The sequence below is a fragment of the Triticum urartu genome, chromosome 6A (genome assembly GCF_056163025.1).
Source record: "Triticum urartu cultivar PI428250 chromosome 6A, HENAU_Tu73, whole genome shotgun sequence".
Classification (NCBI taxonomy): domain Eukaryota; kingdom Viridiplantae; phylum Streptophyta; class Magnoliopsida; order Poales; family Poaceae; genus Triticum; species Triticum urartu.
In genome coordinates, this window is record NC_141878.1 from 11,414,743 (window position 1) to 11,430,441 (window position 15,699).

General features: G+C 47.7%; 1 protein-coding gene and 1 pseudogene across 3 annotated transcripts; both read right to left on the reverse strand.

Moving 5' to 3' along the window:
* Positions 1–7,042: 7,042 nt before the first annotated feature.
* Positions 7,043–8,213, reverse strand: LOC147963148 (uncharacterized; annotated as a pseudogene).
* A 1,000-nt stretch (positions 8,214–9,213) lies between these two features.
* Positions 9,214–15,374, reverse strand: LOC147963149 (uncharacterized). 3 transcript variants are annotated; one of them, XM_087527227.1, is made up of 7 exons: positions 14,933–15,374; positions 14,150–14,296; positions 13,942–14,029; positions 12,939–13,156; positions 12,681–12,817; positions 9,682–9,799; positions 9,214–9,596 (listed from the first exon to the last, which is right to left on the reverse strand). In XM_087527227.1, exons 2-7 carry the CDS (start codon positions 14,285–14,287, stop codon positions 9,420–9,422), a joined length of 876 nt encoding a protein of 291 aa, XP_087383353.1. In that variant the 5' UTR covers positions 14,288–14,296; positions 14,933–15,374; the 3' UTR covers positions 9,214–9,419. The 3 variants fall into 3 exon arrangements, with proteins under 3 accessions (XP_087383353.1, XP_087383354.1, XP_087383352.1); XM_087527228.1 differs by having other exon boundaries at positions 9,216–9,533; XM_087527226.1 differs by lacking the exons at positions 9,214–9,596; positions 9,682–9,799 and having other exon boundaries at positions 11,858–12,817; positions 14,933–15,373.
* Positions 15,375–15,699: the final 325 nt, after the last annotated feature.

Sequence of the window (15,699 nt, forward strand, 5' to 3'; positions counted from 1 at the left end):
AAAGGAGGTTTTGCTGTGGCGAATTCTTTTTGGGTCGATCCCCATGTGGCGGATTGAGTCCTGATATATCAGGTTGAGTCCGCTGCCACCATCCATAAGGACATTTGAAAACTGGAGTCTGCCAATTATTGGATCGAGTACCAGGGCAGTCCAGCCTGGGTTCCTGATACTTCTAGAATAATCCAGATGATCGAAGATGATTGGTTTTGACAACCAGTGGCGGGATTCCTTTGGGATAGGCCATGGGGCGTGTACCTTTATGGGCGCCGCATGTTTTGTTATGTGGAGTAAGTTTACTGTTTTTACTTCTTGTGGGAAATTCTTTTGTTTCCTGATACTCTGATTTTGGGGTTCGTCCTCGTCTTCGCTTGGTGTGTCGAGCCTCTTGTGTTCGGCGTTGAGTCTGCCGGATTGTTTGAAAACCCAACAATCTCTGTGGGTATGGTTAGTAGGCTTTCCGGGAGTGTTGTGTATTTGACATATCCTATCCAAGATTTTGTTTAGGTTGGATAGGTCATCCCTGTTATCTTGTAGGGGCGGCTTTTTCTGATTCTGTCGTGAGCTTTTGAATCCGGCGTTGACTGTCGTGCTCTTCGGACTTTTTTCCTTAGTCCGGCGACAGTCCTTATTGCGTCGCGGTTTTCCGTTTCCATCCCTAGTTTCGGATGTACTTGGGTCACTGGTGTTGCATCTTGCCAACCAGCTGTCCTCTCCTGCGCAAAAGCGGGTCATGAGGCTTGTTAGTGCGGCCATTGTTCTTGGCTTTTCTTGGCCGAGGTGTCTGGCGAGCCATTCGTCTCGGACATTATGCCTGAAAGCCGCTAAGGCTTCAGCATCCGGACAGTCGACTATCTGATTCTTTTTAGTAAGAAATCTATTCCAGAATTGCCGAGATGACTCTCCGGGCTGTTGAGTTATGTGACTAAGTTCGTCTGCATCCAGAGGGCGGACATAGGTCCCTTGAAAATTTGCTCGGAAAGCGTCCTCGAGCTCTTCCCAACTTCCGATTGTGTTTTCAGGAAGGCTTTTGAGCCAATGCCGGGCTGGCCCTTTAAGCTTGAGGGGTAAGTATTTTATGGCGTGGAGGTCATCTCCTCTAGCCATATGTATGTGGAGGATATAATCCTCGATCCAGACTCCAGGGTCTGTTGTTCCATCATATGCCTCTATGTTTACGGGTTTGAATCCCGCTGGAAATTCATAATCCAGGACCTCATCGGTGAAACATAGGGGGTGTGCGGCACCCCTGTATTTGGGTGTGCCGGGTTCTGATAATGGCTTTATTGCATTGCTTACGAGATCTTGCTTTCTTGGCCCGTAAATGGACCTGGCTGGGCCATGATGCGAATCCTTAAGTGGGTCGCATGCCGGCTTAAGTGCGGCGCTGCTTGCCGCTTTATGCTGGCCATGGGGTCGTCTATCCGACCGTGTGGCTTTCTCACTTTTGGAATGCGAGGGCTCTAAGGCCTCCTCGTCGAATTCAGGCAGTAGCTTTATCTTCGGATAGCTTTTAGTGCGGCGACTGTCGCCGTATTTGTCTGCGGTATTGATTACTTTACTCCATCTGATCCTGAGTGCATCTTCCACAGTTTTTAGCTTCCGCTTCTGCTTTTTCAGGTTGCGTGCGGTTGCAACGAGCCGTTTGTGGAGGTTCTTCTGCTTCGTGGGCTTGTCCGGCGTAGGGTCGTCCGGAATGCCATTTTTGCCGGGGGAGGGATGTTCGGTTTCTCTATCCGGGTTGTCCTGTTGGGACGGTTGCTCTAAGGCATGCTCGTCGTCTACCGGCTCATCCTGCTCTATGGCTGGGTCTTTATCGAGGCGGGGCTTGGGTCGGCGTTTACGCCGACTCTTTGATTGTTTTTAGAGAGATTGATCCCTCTTTCCATCCCCGTTTTCCTCGTTGTTGCTTCCTTTAGGGGTATCCACCATGTACACATCGTGAGATGAGGTGGCTGTCCGATGCCCTATAGGCGTTGGTTCTTGGTTGTCTCCTGCATCGTCGTCCATACCGTCGATGTCGTCGGAGTCGAAGTCGAGCATGTCGGTTAAGTCGTCGACAGTGGCTACGAAGTGGGTGGTGGGTGGGCTTTGAATTTCTTCATCATCCGAATCCCATCCTTGCTGACCATAGTCCGGCCAGGGCTCTCCTGATAAAGAGAGAGACTTTAGCGAATTCAGGATGTCGCCGAAGGGCGAGTGCTGAAAGATGTCTGCGGCGGTGAACTCCATTATCGGCGCCCAATCGGATTCGATCGGCAGGGGCGCAGGGGGCTCGGAGTTCGGAAAGGAGTCCGGCTCCTCAGAGTCACGGGCCATGCGGAGTGCGGGGCTGGAGTTTGGCTCGATCGCCTCTGAGATCGCAGCCCCTGAGGCAGCGTCCAACCGCTGATCCTCGATCGGCGCAGTAGGCTCCAAATCAATGGTCGGAACCGATGCGTGTGCGGCCTCCAAGGCACTATTCGGCGGCAGAGCTATATCATGCCCATCGATACAGTGCGGCGCGCTTGGCTGTGGCTCAAATCCGTCGAAGATCAAGTACCCGCGGATGTCAGCCGTGTAGTTTAGGCTTCCAAAACTGACCTGATGGCCAGGGGTGTAGCTTTCGATCTGCTCAAGGTGGCCAAGCGAATTGGCCCGTAGTGCGAAGCCGCCGAAGATGAAGATCTGTCCGGGGAGAAAAGTCTCACCCTGGACTGCATCGTTGTTGATGATCGAAGGAGCCATCGGGCCTAAAAGCGACGACACAGAGGAGCTCTCAATGAAAGCACCAATGTCGGTGTCAAAACCGGCGGATCTCGGTTAGGGGGTCCCGAACTGTGCGTCTAGGACGGATGGTAACAGGAGGCAAGGAACACGATGTTTTACCCAGGTTCGGGCCCTCTTGATGGAGGTAAAACCCTACGTCCTGCTTGATTAATATTGATGATATGGGTAGTACCAGAGTAGATCTACCACGAGATCAAGGAGGCTAAACCCTAGAAGGTAGCCTAGGGTATGATTGTCGTATGATGAAGTTGTCCTACGGACTAAAACCCTCCGGTTTATATAGACACCGGAGAGGGTTAGGGTTACACAAAGTCGGTTACAATGGTAGGAGATCTTGAATATCCGCATCGCCAAGCTTGCCTTCCACGCCAAGGAAAGTCCCATCCGGACACGGGACGAAGTCTTCAATCTTGTATCTTCATAGTCCTGGAGTCCGGCTAAAGGTATAGTCCGGCTACCCGAACACCCCATAATCCAGGACTCCCTCAGAGACCGTGATGACGGCTCCGGTGACCGAACCGAGTCCGGCCAGGTATATATATTAGTTAAGCCTGTGCTGACTAGCTAATTGATGCATTCATTGTTTTGGTATGTACACATATTAATTAAGTCTTTGTTCTTTTTTCTAGCCCTCCGGATCGAGCACAACTTCGGTAAAGAGACGAGGCCCGAAGAAAAAGTTGAGCTCGGATGAAAGGTTTGAGATCATAGCAATCGTGCCCGACGGCCAACCGATTGAACCCATCCGAACAAAGAACACATTTGTTGCTCAGTGCGGGGTTCTGGTTAGGGACAAGATCCCGATCAGCATCCAACAATGGTTTAAGCCGGCTACAGAAGACCCTGAGGTGTCTTATGTCAATGATCTGCAGAAAAATGATCTTTGGACTGAGCTGAAGTCAAATTTCACCCTAACGCCAGAGGATAATCCAGAGAAGCCAGTTAAAAAGCAATTAATCAAGTCTTTTGCTCTTAAGAGGATGGCAGAACTATTCAGGAGGTCGAAGAAAGAGCTGAATAAGTTTGTCAAAAATAATGAGACACCAGAATTCAAGGGCAGATATGAGAAGATCAGAGATCACTGGCCTGCATTTGTGGCCCACAAGACATCGGAAAAGAGTAAGAAGATGTCGGTGACAAACAATCAAAATGCTGCGAAGAAGAAGCATCACCATCGCACGGGGTCAGGTGGCTACCTCATAGCCCGGCCTAAGTGGGCCACGATTGAGAATGATCTGGTTGATAAAGGGATCGAACCAGAGACAATTAACTGGCCAGACCGTTGCCGGACTAGGTTCTTCAGGGCTGGCGGAACCTTGGACCCTGTAACAGGGAAGTGCATTTGGACGAACGATCAAATGGACATACCAGTCAGGAAGCTTCAGCAGTATATCGAAGCAGCGCAGCAAGGGACGTTCTTTCCAGACAGAGAGAACGACGAGCTCACAATGGCCCTCGGGAATCCTGAGCACCCTGGACGGACACGAGGCACGCCAGGCTCCATTCCGTGGAAGGTTGGGTTTCTGGACGCAGGCGGTTACAAATCCCATGAGAGGAGGAAAAAAATGCAGCAGACCCAAATGCAGGCGCTGCAAGCAAGGGTACAAGTGATAGAGGAACGAGAAGCAAATCGCAACAAACGTACTGCCGAAGCTTCCCCCGAAGCTACCCCGCCATCTCAGCGGAGAAGCAGCGTGGCTTCCACCGAGCTGCTTCAGCCGGAGCATGCCTTGACGGCTCCTGCCAGCTATCCCGTGGATGCTATCACGGAGTCTCAAAATTGCCACCTTATGACGCAATGGATGAATTTGAAGGTCAAGGCAGCTGTTGGCTCTGTTTATCCTACTGAACCCGGCGCAACTTTTCACTACCGGCCGATTCCAGAAGGATATGCTAGGGTGATGGTGGATGAAATAACGGAGGGATTTGAGGACCTCCAGCTTGACCACCCTATCGGTGAAGGGGAGACTAGGCTGGGGTCTGCTCTGAAGACTCCATGCCTATGGCGGAAGGAGCTCATCAACCTTCCGAACTGGACGCCTCTGCCTCCTCCTCCTCCTCGGGCAAGTCAGGACACTCCGCCTCCTCCACCGCCTCCTCCTCCGACGAGTGACGATCAGGGCACTCGACCGGGAAGTATTGTTAGTGATCAAAGGCTGAAAGAACGACGAGCTGGGAAACAAATTGCCCAGCTCGGCGAACAAGCGAAGCAATCGTGCCCCCCGCTCAAGGTGCCTAGCCACAACGTCGCTAATGATCCGAGGATGGTGCCCGGTTATAGCAATCTTGCAGATTACCTGCCCGACGATGTACATTATGAACCCATGGAGGTGCAGATACAAAGATACGAGTACGGGAAGCCTCTCGTCAAAGATGAAAGATCTCTATCAACGATGATGCGAAGATTGCATGATTGGTACTTGAAAATCTGCAGAGACTCTGGGGGAGGAGTACTTTGTATGTGAAAGTTAAAAAGGAGCATGACCTCGTTGGAATTGAACTGTTGCCTGTTCCATTTGAGGAGTTCTATCAGTTTTTCAATCAATTGGCCCTCGATAAAACAACGGTCGCCTGCTACTGTCTGTAAGTAGTACTACTTCTGTCATTAAGTCTCTCTATATAGCTCAGCTCTTTCATTGCATGTATTTATAATCATCCTCACTATATTATGCAGATTGAAGATCGCCGAATTGAAGAAAAGACAAGTCAGTGATATTGAGTTCATTAACACACATCTCATAGATGCAACTCAGGTTAAATTTCATGCCGCAGCTACCGAGGCCAACTTGCTACGATCGTTGGTAATAAATGAAAACAAAGATATAATACTCTTTCCTTACAACTTCAAGTGAGTGTTACTGTCTTGTGCGTATTCGGTTTCCCTTATATATTAGTCAAGGTTATAGTAATGTAATTAATGAGTTATGCATGCGTGTGCAGTTTCCACTATATTCTCCTAGAGATTAAGCTTGAGCAGGGACTAGTAACCGTCTTAGACTCAAGACGAAAAGATCCCCAGGACTATGCAGACATGACTCAAATACTCGAGAAGTAAGTTAAATCGATCATTATCCACCATATCAGCAACTTTGTTCATTTCCTGATATATCAAGTAATTGTTTTATTTGTCCGGCAGGGTTTGGAGAAAATTCACCAGAAAAGCTCCGGGACTGCCGAAGGAGCTGCAATTTAGACACCCGAAAGTAAGTACTATAGTAGCATGTTCCGCGCATCTACTAGTCATTCAAGCGCTAGTTTCATCAATACCATTTGGCATTCTTGCTTATCAGTTTGATTGACCTCTATTTCTTGTAAAGTGGTTGTGGCAGGAACAAGGGAATGATTTCTGTGGATACTACGTTTGCGAGTCCATCCGCCACACGACCTGTGAGCGGGGCTACACTGACGAACAATATGAAGTACGTAAATAACAACATTCACAATTTTATTTTATTACCATCATTTGTGTTGAGTTTCATTCATTCATATATATATGTATTGACTCCCTTCTTTAAATTAGATGTTTCGGAAGCGGGACGAACTCCTAGCACCAGCTCGCATGCGAGCAATTCAAGAGGAATTGGCGGCATTCTTTCTTGACCACGTGATCCCTGAAGACGGAGAATACTATGTGGACCCTGAGTCCGTATGATTATATTTGTAAGAGATAATTATTGTATATATGTAGCCGGTAGTGTCGGATAGATATACGAGAACTTGTTGTTTGACCAATCTCTCGGAGAAGGAGAGCTGGTCGATATCACTTCTCTCTGTATGCATATATGTTCATGACGATCTTCTGTTTTCTTCGTTTGCTTACTAGCTAGCTAGCGTGTCTAGTCCTCTCTATACGTATGTATAGTACGTAGCGTCGACCAAGTACGGACATAAGAGAGGACACTTCTCTTTATTAATTATAGCTAGCTAACACAATATATGAAACACCTAAATTAACCCCTCAAAAGCCCCAACCCCCCCCCCCTCCTCCTTTCAAAAAAAAACAAAAACCCCAACCACAGAAATGCTGACGCGTGGATGCCTACCACCAATCGGGACCAAAGGATCTCCTGCCTGGGCTCCGCGCACAGGCCACGTGGAGGCCCATCTGTACCGGGTGAGGGACAGGGCATTAGTACCGACCCTTTAGTCCCGGTTCCAGAATCGGGACAAAAGGCCCTTACGAACCGGGACAATAGGCCATTTTTCTACCAGTGACTGGTGTCCGGGGGGCCTTGAGCATGAACTCTGCAAAGTAGGTCAGCAACTGGTGCGTGCCTCAGCACGCCTCCCCCCATTGCAAAGACGGCGGAGCGTGAGCGGGAGGATCAAGATTGGGATCAGCGAGCACAAGGTTGGCATCAGCCTGGAGTAGGCAGCGCACAGCTCGATGGAAACTAGAGCGATGGTACCGTGTGCAGAGGAAGGAGGCCATGCCGTACAAGGAGCGGTTCTCCACCCGGTGGAGGCACCGCGTGCCGATCACATCCAGCTCGAGTTTCATGGTGGGTGGAAACGCAGTCGTACCAGATGGTGTTGATGATGATGTTGGAGACGGGGTCGAGCGGGCCGTAGCAGTGGCCAGCCCTTATCAAGCCGCGGTGGAAGCGAGAGCCTGCTGGCAGCCGTGCAAGGGCCTGGATGTAGTACCCGTGGATGGTGTCCTGGAGCGTCCGGTTGAGCAAGTGGGTGTGATGTTTCGGCATGCTGCATGGACGATGTCGAAGAGAAGCTTCAGCAAGTTTCCACACACACCACACATCTTTTTCACGGGCCGGGAGTCCATAGTCAAGCATACGAACAAGTTCCGAACAGATAGGACGGCGGGATGCTTGTCGTTCGCGCAACCGGGTGAGGAGGGGCAGCGCGTCGTCCATGCGGCTGCATATGTTGCACCAGGAGTAGATGAGGCGGTAGACGTTGGGGTGCCTGGCGGCGAGACCGGCGCACTTGAGGGACATATTGATATTGTCCGGCCCGGAGTCACAGAAACTCTTGACGCCATGGTCCGACAAGACGATGCAAGCGGCGATGAGGACGTCGGCGTTGGTGAGCCGCAGGTAGCGCACGGCCAGGCCCTCGGATAGGTTGGGGAACAAGCGGGTGAGGAAGACCACCAGGCCGTCGAGCGACCGGTGCTCCAGGTCATCCTGTGGGACAACCTCACACGTACTAGTAGATTTACGGCTGCCCTCGCGCTCGCGCTTCCACTCGATGAGACTGTTGATCACGATGTTGGACGCCGGGTCGAGGAGGCCGATGCAGAGGCCCTGCGGCCGGCGGCGGCCGCGCGGTAGCCGCTTCCGCGCCTTGCGGTAGATGGCGCCGATCTTGTGCAGCAGATGGGATCTGGACTCGGCTTCTTCCTTGGACCGGGGGGCGTCGGAAGCGTAGTTCGGCTCGTAGACCCGGGGGCCCGGTTGGCTGAGGTTGGTGGACACCAGCGCCATCGCCGGTGGCCACGGAGATAGGGATTTGATTGGTTGTGGATCGGTCTGGCGGCGGCGTTGGGAAGGATACTACGGAAACTTTTTATAACTCTGCAAAAGCACCGAGGATAAAATCTCCTTCTCACCTTAAAAACACGGATGCAGGCAGCGGGGTTGCAGATCCGAATCGATCTCCTTCTTCCCTCATCTCCTCCGCCGGACACGGATTAGAGCTTTGGACGAACCTTCCCTGCAGTGCGCAAGAGCAGTGGCCCAGCTCCCTTGCCATCCTTCTCCGCAGATGCCACCCTCCAAGGCTCCGAGCGGCAGGGGAGGGTTTGTGGCCACTCGAGGTAGGGTTCACGGCGGTCTGGCCATGGCCCTGGTGGCCGTGACGGGGAGTCATGAGGGCCGACGGAGAGAGGGTGTGAACACAAGGGATATGCTGGTCAAATCAGTACTCTGTCCGGTAAACAGGCGAACTTAAAAAAAATCAATGAACTTTCTTTGAATTCACGAATATTTTCATATATACACATTAAACCTACCTGAAATCTAAAAAGTGGTCGTGCACCTTTTAAAGGAAACGAGCGGCCTGGCTCACAGCGCATGCATGCCTAATTTTTTTGTCTGCTAGTGCATGTGACTGCAGCATTAAATGTCTTCACACTGTCCCTTTACTTTGGAGAACGACCAGAACCATATGTATTTATTTCAGATTTTCAAAAAGTCAAAAAGTCATATCTTTCAAACCGCACATCAGAATTCAAATCTATTTTCATCCTCCGAATCCTCACGACGATAATACCGGTTCGTGCCACGAACCGGTACTAAAGGTGTTGGAGGGGCCCCACTCTGACTACATCCTGCCACCACTTTCATTAGTACCGGTTTGTGACACGAACCGGTGCTAAAGGTTCACCATGAACCGGTACTAAAGAGCTCCTCCCGCCTAGCCGTTGGAACCGGCACCAATGAACACATTAATGCCGGTTCTGTTACAAATGGAAACTAATGTGTCTCACATTTGACCCTTTTTCTACTAGTTCTCGCTCAGCCTCATTCTTTGAGCTACAATGACTTCATGAAGTGGGTTCTCATCATCTTCATCGAGTAGGTCCTCATTATCTTCATCATCTTCGTCATCTTCATCATTTTCATCATCTTCCACCAGGTTGAGATAAATGACAGCCAACTTGGGTCTTTCTGCTCTGAAGGAGAAGCTGATCAACTCACCACCAGTAAGACGCATGCGGCGAGGAAACGGGCCCATCCATCTCCTCCAATCTGCGACATATTGCGTCCTTTCTCGACCTCCATAGTGTACGGCCCCCCAGGAGCCTCAAATGTCACAGTGTCTGCTGTCAGCTTGTTGAATTTCAACCTCACATTGCATGGGACGATCTGTGTAAGAAAAGCAAAATGACACAATGCAGTAATGCCAACACTAAAAATAAAATAGTTGTTACATTTCATCTAATTTTCTTACCGCCGCATGACGAAAACTCGGCTGGAAGTAGATGCCGAACAGCTTGCCAGTTGCAAGGCTGCTGGCGCACCTTGACTTGCACAGTCGACATAGTGGTGCTGGTGATGGCGCCATTTTCCTAAAGCAATATGAGCAAAGGATTAACGATTCACTTCATAGAAAAGAAAAACAGTAGCATGTGATATTTTTGGTTCTTCCACGATAAACAATTTTATGGACAATTATAATCCTAATTTGGCCCCTATTGCCTAAGACAATTGTTTAAACAAACAAGTGGCAAATTTAACTAAATTGGCACCTACATTTTGCCAAAAAATAACTTATTACAAAAAACAAAAGCATCTACCTATCCATGTACAAAAAAATAACAATAAAATCAAGCATACTAAATCAACTAAATCAACTAGCATACTAAATCCACTAGCATACTAAATCAACTAAATCAAAATGTTCTAAATCAACTAGCCTACTAAATCAACTAAATCAAAATGTTATAAATCAACTAAATCAACTAGCCTACTAAATCAACTGAATCATATCAACTAAATCAAAATGTTGCATATGAACTAGCCTACTAAATCAAAATGTAGCAAGGAGGAGGGAGAAGGAGGGGCGACTCGAGGAGGGAGAAGATAGTAGGACGGAGGAGGAAGGCGGAGCGAGGAGGGGCCGGCCGGCGGCGAGTGGAGGGAGGACGGATCGAGGAGGAAGGCGGAGCGAGGAGGGGCCGGCCGGCGGCGAGTGGAGGGAGGACAGAGGAGGAGGCCGGTACCGAGTCCAGCGAGGAGGATGAGGTGACAGCGGCGCAGATCGAAGGAGGGGCGACGGGGCAGGACCGGCAGCAAGGGGGGTGATGAGGAGGAGACCGAGTGAGTGTGTGTGTGAGTGTGATCTCGATCAGATAGGTGAGTGGGGGGATGGAATTGCATAGCAGTAGCGCGCTATAGAAAAATGTGCTACTGCTAAACGACCTATCAGTAGCGCCTTTCGCCGAGAACGCGCTACTGCTATGTGTCAGTATGTAAAAATAGACATAGACATAAAAAATACATTGATCATCAATGGTTTTTTTGTGTACAATCTGATTTGTCAATAGGAATCCTCGCCGGTTGGTTTAGAACTAGCGAGGATTCCTATTGCGTCCACAGATCCTACACATAGAGTTCAATGAAGACCAAGTGCTTGTGAAAGTTGTAGAAGTAACATATTTAAGGTGGTACAAACTCTCTTCACGGAGCAAGGTGGGACTAAATTTTAGTAGTAAACTTAGCAGTAGTGATTATTGCGTGAATGCGCTACTGCTACGGTCCGTAGCAATTTTAGCAGTAGCGCTTCTTGGAGTGTGCGCGCTACTGATAAACTTGTTTCAGCAGCAAGTTTCTAGCGCACGCGCTGCTGCTACTTAGCAGCAGCGCCTAATTTTAAAGGGCGCTGCTGGTAAGATTCTGTGTATAGACTTTTCCCTAGTAGTGTGCAAGATTGTTGGATTAACTTAGTTCGATGACCGAGATCAGTTAGATCTGCCTTTTTGGGTCTTTTTATATTGGTATTGAAGCAATCTAGATCGTTGGATTAACTTAGTTCGATGGCCGAAATTAGTTAGATCTGCCCCTTTGGATCTTTTTATATTGGTATAGATATTGTTTCGTCACGTACGGGTATTTAGCTAGTGTGGAGTTGTGTTTGACTCAGATCGATCCTGCCTGCCTGGAGTTCGAGAGAGGGTTCCAAGAACTCGGCCTGGAGTTTGGAAGAGGGTTTGAGTTAACTTCGGCCAGTAGATTGGAAGAGGGTTTGAGTTAACTTCGGCCAGTAATTCTACAGAGGGTTCAAAGTGGTCAATGGACCTTGATGTAATTTTTATTATGTTTGAGGTGTTTTATACTTCCGGTAAAGTTCTATAATAGATTTGATCTTTTCGCAAAAAAGAATATCATTGTGTCACTCTTGTAAAGTGTGCGCAACCTTTGTTGTAAGACCACGTTAGTGAAGTACCCCTAGTCGAAAGTTGTTTCAATAACAACCGCACTTATCCAGAAAAAGAGTATGATTTTTTCCAAAGTATGTACAAATATTACCTGCTGTAGTGCTTTGTGCACACTCGCTGGAGGAGGGAGAAGGGGAGCAGTGACCGCATAGGAGGGGACGGGAAGGAAGAGAAGTAAACGCGGACAAATTGGACCCACACATAAGTGCCACGGATGGGTTTGAGCTATATTTCATACTCACTCCGTTCTTTGATATAAGGTGTATAGATTTTTAAGAAAAAACCCAAAATATAAGGTGTATCGCGTTGCATCACTCGTTTGGATAATTTTTTTAGGGATTTGATTACATTTACCTATATTAGGCAATCTCCTCTATTTTATCATGCCAATTAGTCAGTTGTAATATCACCCAAAACTTGTGAAATTTTCTTTCCATGTGCGTTCTTTAATTTTCGTGCCAAAAAATACACCCTATATTTAGGAATGGAGGGAGTAATTCACTAGGAAGCCCTGCTCCAGTTTTGAACTGGGGCCGCTCCCAAGGACAATCTTTATATGAGAATTATCAACCAAAAGATAGAAAAAAAAGTGGTGGCCAAAATATTATATATTCAAACGTTACATATATCCAAAAGTACTCATTTAAATACTTGATTACAAATTAACTAAGGAACAAGCAGAACTACATTACGGCAATCAGCAGTAACAGGCAGGGGCTGAGGCAAAAGACTTTCAGCTGTTTCGGCTTCCTTGAAGCGTGACAACCGTATCACGTTTCGGTACAACCTGTTTGCACTTATTTTTCCAATTGATTGCCCAACTATCTCACCACGGTTATTTTTACGAACTGCAAATTCATCCCAAGAGTTCATGAAATAATAATATAATTTGCCTTCTTTTCTACCAGCCCCAACCAACAGCACAGCATGCCCAGGAATCCCCTTAAGCCTACCCATATCCCTTTTCTGAATGACTCGGCGAAGACTAGGAGCTTTGTAAGCTTGACAGTACCTGAGTTGTGATAGCTTTTTCCCATGAATAACACCAGCATTTAATGGGAAACCATCAGCCAGTGCAGCAACAATTCGTGCTGGATCTTTTTCAGGTATCACAGACACATTCGAAGCCTTATAAATACAAGTGCACGACTGCAAAACAACAGAACAACAGTTAGAACAGAAGATAGAAGCAAATCATAGAAACAATCAATAGCTGAAAACAAGGAAATCAGAAGCAACAGCAAAAGGTAAAGACCTGAATGCAGCTCACCTCATTCAGTATCCCTTGCTCTTTCAATATCAGCCCCATTAGGATTAACTGAGCAATCCCACCCTTTGGGTAATCTCCAATCATCTTTTCATACTTTACGTCCAAATCTGAAGGAATAACCCGAGGTGTGGGTGACTCGGGGTTTCTTCCTTTCATTAAGTACTTGATCCTCTTTGTCACCTCCAGCTGCTTGCCATAAGTACATGCTATACATAATTCTGCAAAATAAAAATGATTATTTCCAATACGTAAGAGAAAATGACCTAAAATGGCAATATAAAGTGTCTACAGGCTTTCAATATCTAACATTCCTAAAATATGCACCACATGCCATGATAAAGCCCAAAACAGGAATCTTCACCCTAGTCTATTTCAAGCTACATATTCAGGCCCCAGGTGGTAGTTTTAAAACAGAAAAAATGTTGAGTTTATTTGAGTTTTCTAGTGAAAAAATGTGGCTGCAAATTTTACATCAGAATCAAATAGCTCAACTTATTTTGGAAATTTACCGCCTATAGGCTGTACTATTCAAGTTCACAAAGTGAGTCCAACCGTTGCCGGGTAACACAAAGCAAATCAAAATCTGTAACCGAATGGCCCGTTGCCCAATCAAATTAGCATGTTTCCTCTAAAATATGATATTAAGATGTTTCCTCTAAAATTAGGCTATTAGCATGTTAATGTCATATAACTACAACATTTCAAATAACTCTATCGAAATTAATAAACCAAATGTCTTGTGACATTGCAATACTTAGGAATTTACCTTCACATAAATAGCTCTAATCTACACAAGATATATAAATTTCTAAGTTGACTGGAATACTTATAAGTCATAACAGATGCTTAAAACAAACACAAACAGACTTATTTTAGCAATCACACATGCGCTGATCATGGACACAACTACCCAATAACAGCAACAGACATGAACAGTTATGAAGTTACTAAACATGTCATAGATAATAATTTTGGTTCCTGGTTCCAAACATGAGACATGTACCTTCATCTGCTTGGTCTATAAAGTCACCCAATAATCCGCTGCCATTGACAGTGACATGGTCTAAACAAAAATCGAAATCCCCTTTGTGCTACAATCCAAGAAAAATATTGGCATAAGAAGAGAAATATACAATGGACAAAAGGAGCAAAACAGAACAACATACAAATGAGATGAAATGGCTGAAAATAAGTGGTCGATAAACACATACCTTCTGTTTACACCCACAACCACACACAAAAGGGGGGGTGTCAAAAAATTCATGAAGCTCGGGTTGGTTCTTATAACCTTTCGAACACCGCCAGTATTTAGCATCCTTTAAGCTCCTCCTACCTCTTGGCATTTCCATGATTTAATCCTACAGAAGAAAATCGACAATGTTTCACTTTTTTCCTTTAAACATAACAAAAGACAAACTAGTAGACACGTAAATCTCAGACTCAAAATATGCAGATGTAGATTCTGGTTGGTTTGTTGTGTCCAGCAATGCTGTACCAATATAAATCTAAGGTAGGGTGTCATGCTATGAACTCAAATATATTATTTGATTAAGAAGATGTGCAGGATGAGCAGCCACATGATCTTCCTAATATCCCCCCACAATAACAAAAAGATGTATTCACAAGTCTATTGGTTTCCTGGTACAACAACCTTGCTATCACCTATTAAGAAAGTTTAACCATGACAACCAGCTACAACATAGATCCTTTTCCAAAGATCTACCACAGCATAACAAAAACCTACACCTATATACACATGACACATTACATAAATCCCATAAGTTGCAGGAAGTGAACAAACACAGTACCCTTTGGTCTTAAAGAAGATTACTGAATAATGCTTCTTTCTCCAAGAGAAAGAACATCTCTACCAAGTAACACACTTCTGCTGATCCGAGGCATACATCAAGGTGTAGGCCGTCCATAAAACCAGTAGGTGTAGACAACGGAACCCTAGAAGGCGAGAATGGTGGGGGGTGGGTTTGGGATCTTACTGTGTAGGATTGTTGGAGTGGACACCGGGGAAGGCTGCTGGCGCCGACGGGCTCCCGCCGGAGACGACGGGCTCGGCCCCGGCCGCGTGGATCTGCTGCGGGAGGAGACGGGGCCGGAGTAGGGTGAGCAGAAGCCGGTCGCGGGAGGGAGAGGTGCCGCCGGTGGTGGAGCCCTCCGTCTCCAACTCGGCCGTCCCGTCCTTCCTCGCCGCCGCGCTCCCGCCGGAGACGACGGGCTCGACCCCGGCGGCGTGGATCTGCTGCGGGAGGAGACGGGGACGGAGTAGGGTGAGCAGCAGCCGGTCGCGGGAGGGAGAGGTGCCGCCGGTGGTGGAGCTCTCCGTCTCCAACTCGGCCGTCCCGTCCTTCACCGCCGCCGCGGACGCCGGCGTTCTCGCCTCCACTCCGTCCCTTGTTTTCCTTTCGTGGCTAGTGGTTTCGGTAGGGCAGAAAGCATCTGCGAGGCGGTGGATTTCCCCGCACCGCCGGTGGTGGGCGGCGGAGGCGGCTGCGAGGGAGTGAGGGAAGAAGGTGGAAACCCTAGGGGTGGTATTAGTAGTACCTGGCTTTGAGGCCGTGTGGGCCAACCGTGAGTGCTCGCCTGGGCCTGGGCCTGGCCCTGGCCATTGCTAGCCCATTGTTATTGCGATGGGCTACGTGTCCAAAGGTGGCCGGAATCAGAAAAGCCCATTCCTTCGCACAGGATTTACTGTTGCTGTTTTTTTTGATAAACTAGCACTGCGTTTGGATGTCTTCATTGGAGCCCA